The sequence below is a fragment of the Hippoglossus stenolepis genome, chromosome 2 (genome assembly GCF_022539355.2).
Source record: "Hippoglossus stenolepis isolate QCI-W04-F060 chromosome 2, HSTE1.2, whole genome shotgun sequence".
Lineage (NCBI taxonomy): Eukaryota > Metazoa > Chordata > Actinopteri > Pleuronectiformes > Pleuronectidae > Hippoglossus > Hippoglossus stenolepis.
In genome coordinates this window covers 1929934-1939722 of record NC_061484.1, presented here as the reverse complement: position 1 = coordinate 1939722, position 9789 = coordinate 1929934, and the positions used below count along the sequence as shown (strand labels likewise).

General features: G+C 38.5%; 1 protein-coding gene across 1 annotated transcript; it reads left to right on the top strand.

The window, feature by feature from the left end:
* Positions 1–2795: 2795 nt before the first annotated feature.
* Positions 2796–9747, top strand: tmx2b (thioredoxin-related transmembrane protein 2b). The gene is made up of 8 exons (XM_035172222.2): positions 2796–3104; positions 3736–3796; positions 4229–4342; positions 5127–5203; positions 5323–5429; positions 5515–5580; positions 5705–5834; positions 7853–9747. The coding sequence occupies exons 1-8, from the start codon at positions 2916–2918 to the stop codon at positions 8030–8032; spliced, it is 924 nt and encodes a 307-aa protein (XP_035028113.1). The 5' UTR covers positions 2796–2915; the 3' UTR covers positions 8033–9747.
* The last annotated feature ends 42 nt before the right edge of the window (positions 9748–9789 follow it).

Below are 9789 nucleotides of genomic sequence, written 5' to 3'. Positions count from 1 at the left end.
CAATATTGGGGAAAAAAACATCTTTGTATCCAAACCAAGGACAATATGAACCCTGCCCACTCCATGGAGCAGATGGGACATGGACTAGTGCTTGTTGGATGGTTTCTGTCATTTTAGGTGTTTCTTATCACACTGGTGTGTGTTCAATGTTTAATTTTTCTGGTAAGTTTGGTATGAAGCTATAAAATTGGGCTGAGACGTCACGATTGACTGCTGAGACTGAATCATGATTGGTCGAGCGTTTGTATGTGAGGGACCTAGTTACCACGGCTCCTCTGCACAATCACTACTGCACAGACTCTGGCTACAAATAACATCAACAATACAAGATGGCAGCACCCGTATCCAGGACATTGTGGCTTTATATTCGTGCATTGGGAGGTAGAGGCACGGCATCTGTCTTTATTTACAGCTATTGATCATCCTAAAATACAGTCATGATCAGTTTTAAATTGTCATTGATTATCTTTAAACACAGTTATTGATTATCAGTTATATACAGTTATTGTTCCAAACTTATGTTCTTAATCCACCAACGTAGGTGATGCCATCATAAACCCAAAATCAGCACAATATTGCGATGAATCACACAGGGCCCCTCAAAGTGTCCCCTACATGCTTGTGCTGCATTCAAGCAAGAGGGAAAACTAGGACAATGCCCATTTATAGCCATCCACATGTCATGATAGAGGTTTCCACATGGTTATGATACATTGCTTGGAGTTACCTTTGTTCCCATTGTTTTTAAAGGCACCACCTGTGCCGAGAGGAAGATGTGTAGCACGCAGATTATGCATGGATGCTGGGCCCTCTGTGTAAAATGTGAACCTCTATGGCTCCTGATGTTGTGAAACAGAGTGAGAGCAGATTTTAGCTTAGAATTTGCACTTTGACTTATTCATAATAAAACTTGACATTTCAAAATTTTGACTTACCACAAGTATTTAAATGTAATATTTGTTTTAATTTAGATTTCATCTGCTTTTTGGTAAGGTTACATGGGTTGGGTTAAAATAAGTAATATGTATTAAAAAACAGAACAATGGGGACAACAAAAGGGAAACTCATCCAGTCAGTGTAGTATTATGAGTTTGAAACAACTGCTGCTATTGTTCTTATTGTGAAGACAGTCTCAGGCTTCAAACGTTTCTTCTGTGTGCTGACAGGCAGCTGTAATCCAGCCACTGTACCAGGTGCCAAGGCATGTCTTCCATTGATTTGTGGCGTCCTGTAGTGTCCAGCTGGACAATGCTTGGGGACATACAGTACACTCACAAAGCACTTTAATGGGAAAGACCTGCAATTAGCCTGTTCTGACGGAGGTACTCCTGCAGAGGCTGAAGATATGTCTTGTGTCAACAGTCCAGGCTGCCGGTGGTGATGTGATAGTAAGAGGAATATTTTCTTGGTAATGATAATATAATTATTAGATAATGCTCCATGTCTCAAACTGATTTTATGAATATGACAGTGAGTTAAGTGACCTCCCCAGTCACAAGATGTGAATCCAGTAGAACCGTATTTTCTCAGCATCTATTTTGACATGAAATAGTAGTTCAATGTGTGTGTTAATTAATCAACTGAACCTTCATTAATGCGATAATAAGACCTGTATTTAACTACTTTAATTTACTCTGGTACTATGGTACTAATTTTGACTCACTTATACTTTCTCTGAGTATTTTAATTATTTTCCATCATTTATCTCTATACTTCCACTACATTTCAGAGTAAATTTACTTTTTATTCAATTATTTTTGTAAAGGACTTTGGATAAAAATGTTCGTATTTAAAGTGCTATATAAATAAAGTTGATGTTGAATTAGTTGCCATATGTAGATTTTACACAATGGCTATAAGCAGCTCTTACAAACAGCAGTGACAGGGGTCAGATTTCAGTGGTTTATGAACCATTAGCAGTTCCCACAAATACAGATTTTTCTTACTCTAATTTTTATTAATGAACCAATATCTCATCAAAGCTACAAGAATAGAGGAAAACATATCTGTGTATCACAACTTTGTTTTTCCTCTTTCCTCCTCTATTCATTTTCTGACAATCCCTCAGATTTGTCTGGTGTCAATGTCTTTAAAAGTTGCAGCTGCTACAACAGTGGAATATTACTTAGACACTGCACCATTAATTAGTCAGAAGACTCAACAGCAATACTTTTTATTTTAATACTACAGTTTTTCTATGTATGTTGTATTCTTATATTTTATGTATGTTATTTTCCTCAAGTAGGATTTTCCATACACAACTTATTTTATATAATATAAAGTGAATTGTCTCACATAGCTTGAGTAAAGGATCTGAATACTTTGTCCACCACAACATAAAGGGAGACCGCAACCAGTAAAAATATTAACGTTTATTTAGAAAACACTCAACATATGAAACAGGTCAAATAAGTAGTGTTGTAGTGAGATGACATATATATATATATTTTACAGTCTACAGATGACCCCCTGACCTTTCCGCCCCTTTACTCCAGGGTTTCTTCAGTTTATTTGAAGGCAGCAAATCGCCAAGCTGAACCACGTTATGAAGGGAACTCCACAGGAAACTTGGCCTGTCACTTTCATATTAAAAGCATATATATTTATATGGAGTGATAAAACGCCTCCGTGAATCAACACAACTGCATCAAATGAAGGAAGTAATTTTTTACTGGCCTAAAATGCATTTTAAATATACAAAAACAACTATTTTGCAGCTATCTCGGCAAATGCCATGTTACCATAGAGACGTTTATTTCTAAATAAACAGGAAGTTGTATATCCGTCCACCTTGAAGCACCAAGCTAGTTCACGTTGAGCTAGCTCTTAGCCACATTAAGAACAGCGCATCTCACGGGTACTCTCCGTGTTTTCGGGGTTCACCGCCGTCCCAGTGTTTCTTCTTTCTTCAGAACATGGCTCTACTGACGCCGCTGTTCGCCTTCCTGTATCACCTGCCGCTGGTGTACAAATGGCTGCTGAAGCCATATTATGTGGCTTCTCTCTTTATGTCTGTAGCCTTCCTAGCTGTCCGCAAGACGCCCGGCGTCTGCGACAATTTGGACACACAGCGAGAGGACGGCAACCCCTGCGACTTCGACTGGGTCCGTAGAAAATGCTGGAAAGTCTAATGTGCTGTTTAACAGATAGTGTGATGTTGCTGGTCTGTGGCTGGTCTGTGGTTGGTCTGTGGCTGGACACAGCCGAGGATGAATGAACAGCCTGGCTGCAAGGGCCAGGGGACATTAGCTGCTAGCTAAGAGGAGAGGACCGCAGGCCGAACTGCGCTGAAAAAATCGTAAATTCATACTGTTGTGCGTATTGGCAGCGATACACAGGTCGCAGCGCTTATTTTAAATCTTTGCGTAATTACTTAAGCTTTTATTTTTCGTACGGCACATATATACTCTGTAAATGGTGAATTATTATTAACGCATTGTTATCTGAATCACGCCATTTGATACAGTTTATCTCGCCCCTGGTGGCTCTATTGTTGACGTTTCTTACATCAGTTAGTTGTTGGATTAATGTAAAAGGCTCCTCAGTTGAATATGTATGGACTTTAACGTTGTATCCAAACAATGCTGACAGAAGTCATTGTGTCTCAGACGATGAGACACAATGAACATGCATCGACAAGCAAAATGTTTTAAACTTACAGTATTAGTGTATTAGTTTGTTGTGACTTGTCAACATGGCTGAACACAGTAAGATGTGTGACATGTGTGTTCTCAGAGAGAGGTGGAGATTCTCATGTTTCTCAGTGCCATCGTCATGATGAAGAACAGACGAGCGAGTGAGTAAATGTCTTTTTTTGGTAGATTTAGTGCTGTATTCATTTCCCCTGAGCAGTAGCATGCAGATCTGTCATGTAATCATGTGATAATGGTAGTAAGTAAAAAGAAATGTGACTTAAACCAATGAACTGTCCAAACATGGTTCTTAACAGTCCAATGAAACATAAGCTTTGACTTTTTATTGAACGATTGTATTATTTCACTACTACTTATTTCACTGTGTCACTTTGCTTAGAGGTTCACATTAGGACTCTGTGTTTGTAAAATATCAGCATCATCCTTCATATACCGCCATACTGTTTGAATTTTAGAAACAGCACTGGTCAGGATTTTAAAAACCAAATAAGCATCATGATCACCTGCTTATTGAAACAGTTTCTGTGGAGTTTGAACAAACACATGAGACATTTCTCTCTGTTGCTTCATGTTAGTAACTGTGGAGCAGCATTTGGGAAATATCATCCTGTTCAGCAAAGTGGCCAATGTCATCCTGTTCTTCAGACTGGACATCAGGATGGGATTGCTCTACCTGACACTCTGCATAGGTGAGTCCAACCGCTATTATACATTTACATCAGCCGATATCTTTTCTGCTTCCTGTCCTATAAATCCAGGTGTCAGAAACCAGGGTCTTGTTGGTTAGATGTGAATAATGTGTGTGTATCCAAAGCTTGATGTATGCTGTTCCCCTGAGCAACATAGTTGATCATTACCATGGACATGCAATACTGTTGTTCATTTGTTGTTCATACCCACCATCCTGCTGTCCCAAAGACAGGTGCTGAAAATAATCCAAACAAATGTACTGTGTCTTCCTGGTTGTTTGATAAAAGCTACATTGAGCTGCTGTTCCTTAAAAATTAAACAGTATATTATTTAATGAGATGTCTATATAGATAGATGGGTTGTTATGACTGTTACAAAGAAAAGTAACACACAGGAAAAGGAGAAAAGAACATGAGATTAATCCCGGTTCACCACCAACCCATTCACATTTCTAAGAAAGGTGAAGTTAAGCTACACTGGCGATCTCAGTTACATGTATTCCTGTGGCCAGAGAGGGACACAATTTCAAGGTACAAGGTGACCTCTCCTTATCGCTTGCTCAGTTTTGACAATGCAATGTACATTCAACACAGAGAAGCAGCACATCCTCACATTGAGGGTTTGGAACTAGAGAGTGTGGCTATTTTGTTTATAAATGACTTAAATTATTTTCCTATTTTCTGTGTGTTGACACATCAACTCATGGGCTTATTATTGTTGCACCAATTCTACTAATAACAAATATGAAGTCCTAATTCTATTCTCTTCTCTTGTGTGTTTCAGTATTTTTGATGACATGTAAGCCTCCTCTGTACATGGGACCAGAGTACATCAAATACTTCAGCGACAAAACCATTGATGTGAGTAAAAACGGGAGAATTGGTCAGGACAGTTTGACCACTGACCAACAGCAAAGATCCTGCTGTATAATTTATTTTTAATCCTAAATCAACGTTTATGTATGCGTGTGTGTGTCCAGGATGAATTGGACAGAGACACTCGTGTGACCTGGATTGTTGAGTTTTTTGCCAACTGGTCTCCAGAGTGCCAGTCCTTTGCTTCTGTCTATGCTGATCTTTCTCTCAAGTAAGACTCCATTCATCTTTTCAGTAAAAGCATGAAGTTCACTGAGTGACATTGATAAGGGTAACGTCAATTACTTGTGTTTTAGGTATAACTGCACCGGCCTCAAGTTTGGCAAAGTGGACATTGGGCGATATGGAGAGGTCTCCAAGAAGTAAGACATTTCATCTTTTTATTTTTTATCCTCTTCTATAGAATGAAGGGATTTTATTTTGTCAAAGAGGACTGACCAGAAACCTAAACATGTTGTTTAGCCTGGATTTACTTATGTTCTGCAGGTACAAGGTGTCAGCATCTCCACTGTCCAAGCAGCTTCCCTCTCTAATTTTGTTCCAGGGAGGGAAGGAGGTGATGCGACGCCCCCAGGTGGACAAGAAGGGGAGAGCCGTATCCTGGAGCTTCACTGAGGTCAGATTGGACATTACACTTAAGATCTGTGACTCTTTATCAGAAAATACATGGCTGATGTGTTAGGGCTGCATGATATTTGGAAAAAATGCGAGATATATACGATAACCTTATTGAATATCGCGATGACAATATGACTTGCGATAAATAAACAAATGGTGTTATGCTTTGGGTTTGCTGCTAACATAGACTCCATACAGAAAGTAGCCTATGTAGACACTGAAAAAAATCAAATGCATTATTTCCATTCCAACAACATGGTTCTATTGAAAAAATTCCACCTGGCTATGGACACAGGGACCACGGCCAGCTCTACAGCCCCAGGGAGAGGGCACACAGCCCGGCCACAGCGCCACTAAGTCTGCCTACAGTGATCATTTGGGGTCATTTCATACATGTTTACAGTTTTTACAGACTCTCTGTGTCTATCATTCGTGCTGCGCACTGCTTACTGAATCGAGCCAAACCTCGCCTTCTCTCTATACATTGTCTAAGTTGACAAATTCTGTTGTTTTTACCCAATCTGAGTTTAAATGGTAAATAGTCTGTATTTATATCGATATTTTCTAGTCTTGACCACTTAAAGCGCTTTATAGTACAGTTTTGCCATCCACCCATTCAAACACACATTCATACAGTGCATCTATATGCAGCTCTCTATTACACATCATTCATACACTGCCAGTACACAATTTGGTGTTCAGTATCTTGCCCAAGTACCTTTCGACACATGGAATGAGAAAGACGGTGCTCGAACCGCCAACCATCTGTCAATGATCTGAATATCTTTGATTTATTATCTAGGGCAGCAGGGCTCCCTCTGATTGGCCAAATATCGTGAATGCATGGCACATGGAACACCATTTATTGCAGTTCAAGCAGTCTTTTGCAATATCTATATCGCGCATGTTGATATAGCGATGACGGTAAATTCTACGTATATTGTGAAGCCCAACTATGTTGTCAGTAATATAATTGAATCTGTAACTGGTTCAAACCATGTTAATAATGATATCACAATATCTATAGAACATTAGAAAATAATAACTTTTTTTTTTACATTGTTTAATGTTTTATTTTTCTCTTTGTTGCAAATGAGAAAAAAATACTACAAAGTATTAATACTTATTAAATTTGTACTGATGGATAATGAACTTGATGGTCAGGGCAATGATTCATGTCCAATTGTTTTCCAAAATGTACTTAAATGTTATTTGTTGTAGTAGCATTGAATTAATAATGACATTTCTCTGACTGCACTGTTCAAACGTTCAAGGCTAACAGCAAAAATACTCTACACATGTAGATAAAATGGAAAACTAGACAAAGATGTGGCGAATCAAAGTGAAGTCAGACACAACACATCCTCTTCCCTTAACCTGCAACAGTGTCAATAATACAATTTTATTAGAAAAGTAACTAGATGACGTGGACAAAACACATCAGTAACATGAACAAAAAGCAAACAATATACATCTCATTAGTTTGTGATTAATTTAACTTTAGAAACATGTGATTGTCCTGTAGAATGGAAAATGGTCATGTTTGTTCCACTAGTTAAGAATGGTAAAACAATCAAGAAGTAACCTTACTGGCTGCCTTGAGTAAAAGAAAGTACACTTTGCTATATGAGATTAGCTGTTGGAAATGACTGTTCTACCTCCTTAGTCATGCTGCCCACAAAATACATGTATTATTAAAACAAACCCACAAATTCTTAATGGTAGAATATCTTTCTTTAACTAATACTGAGGTAGCTGTCAGTGTCATTTTCTGTTGCCTCCATGGAGAACTAGGTAGCTTGTCGGTTTTTTTTTACTTGTTGTATGAATGTGGGTGAATGTCTCTTGTGCTGTAAAGTGCTTTGAGCGGTTGATAAGACTAATAAAAAGCCTATATAAATACAGTCCATTTACCATGATTACTTTTATAATCATGTTTTGCCCATCTATACTATGGCCTAAAGAATAACTACACTTGCCAAACTACTCAAGAACGCATCTGTCTCTGCCCACTAGGAGAACATCATCCGAGAGTTCAACCTGAACGAGCTCTACCAGAAATCTAAGAAACTCAGCAAGACAAAAGAGGACAAGCTGAGCCAATACAAGTTCCCACCAGTCCCTGAGGAGGAGGAACCAGAAATGCAAGGAGCTGAGGACCACAAGGACGAGACTGAATCCAAAAAGGACAAATAAGACGGTTAAATAAGACATAGCTCAGCTTCTGGAAACAGCGAGTCCAGATCAGCTCCTCTTCGCTCTCCTCTTCTGTGTTCAGTGTGTTCACTTATGAGTCAGTGTGGATCACTGACTGAGATGGAGGTTTATTGAGAATTATAATTATCACAGTACTTATGCCTCTTTTCAGCTCCATTTAACACTAAACCTCCTTTAAACCCTGTGATTCACCATATGTGCAGCTACGGTGATCCTGGCCTGTTTTCCCTGATTAGAACTGAAACAGTGTACACTTAAGAAGAGAAGCCAACTGAGATCATGTAAACCATCGTTTGAAGAGGGCTGTGATGCTGTGAAGTGCTTTAATAACCCATTTGCATCTCGTTGTTAAAGTGTGCTCAGCACATTTGTGGTGGTTAAAGCTGTGAAGCCCATGTGACTGCTCATTAGAGTCAGCTGAGTTCTTACTAATTGACAATGAGGTAGCAGTGAATGTGATGCTACTTTGTTTGTTCTTGATTTAGATTTTTTTTATGCAACTAATTTAATTCAGAGTAGATATGATTTTTTTTAAATCCTTTTATGACTAACTTTATATTTATGTTAACCATGTGATAACCTCTGGAACACAACGTAGGCTGTGTATGACTTACAGTTCCTTTGCAGTGTTTAAACATTCCCATCCCCTTGTGGTTTGAAATGAGACACAATAACATCAACACATCTGCACGAGTCAGGTTGTGTTACTCATGTTTACTAAGATTTGGACCCAGTGTCCATTAATCTTCATAGGCTTCACCGTCACATGTCATGTTGCCGCCTCTATTCTTTTCAAGTGAGAAAATGTCTCCCACATTAACCATCAATGTATGGCAAGCATATTGGCAACATGACATGTTATCTGAGCTGAAGACAGTCATGTTGTATTGTGTTTGAGATGCAAAATACACTGAATAATAATAATAATAATATTTTTAATATAATTTTTAATTCATTATCATTTGTAGACCATGTCACAAAGTCGGAGTTACAAGAGCTTAATGCAGGGCAGCAAATTCAAATGAATATATTATTGTTAATGTTACTGACGAGGTACAGAGTGTAGAAGCGAGCAGGGCTTATGCCTCAGCATCAACTTGCAATCACATCTCCAGGTCTGAACAAGGCCTGTGTGTTTTTCCAAAGTCTTACTCTCATTTTAAAGTCATGTTGGCCAATCAAAACAATGCATTCTAATTGGCTGAATACATCTGTGGTTCTCTAGATTTGTACAATGGTGAAATGAGAGCATGTTGGCAGCTTCAGACCGAGATTCTTTTTATAGTGAGACACCATCACATTCCAGGATTGTCTGAGACACTTGACATCCAGTTACGTTTTGTTATTTTTATGAAATATCCTTTACTCTGTGATTAACCAGAAATGCTGGTGAGCTTCTTCTGGTCTCTTTGAACCAGATGGAGGTTTCGTTGCATTACCATTAGATTCCTATGAAGTATTTAGAGCTTTTGATGCACTGTTTAGATTTGATTTTAGCTTACACTGATGGTTTATCCTGTCATTATTTTGTTATTCACACATATTGACCTTTTTGCCATGTTACATTTCATTTGAGTTGCATTCCAAGACTTGTATTTGCTCCTTTACCTGATGGAGAAAACTGCTGGAAACTCCTCACAAGTCTGAATTGTTTAGTTGTCCTTGCTATTAAAAATGTGCACATGGAGAGTTTATATGCTGCATTCATTCTTCACATGAATAAGAGTTGGACCTTT

Coding starts and splice junctions, on each gene's coding strand:
- tmx2b (XM_035172222.2), top strand. CDS start 2,916: ATGGCTCTACTGACGCCGCTGTTCGCCTTCCTGTATCACCTGCCGCTG. Junction 3,105..3,735: donor ACCCCTGCGACTTCGACTGG/GTCCGTAGAAAA, acceptor GTGTGTTCTCAG/AGAGAGGTGGAGATTCTCAT. Junction 5,204..5,322: donor TCAGCGACAAAACCATTGAT/GTGAGTAAAAAC, acceptor GTGTGTGTCCAG/GATGAATTGGACAGAGACAC.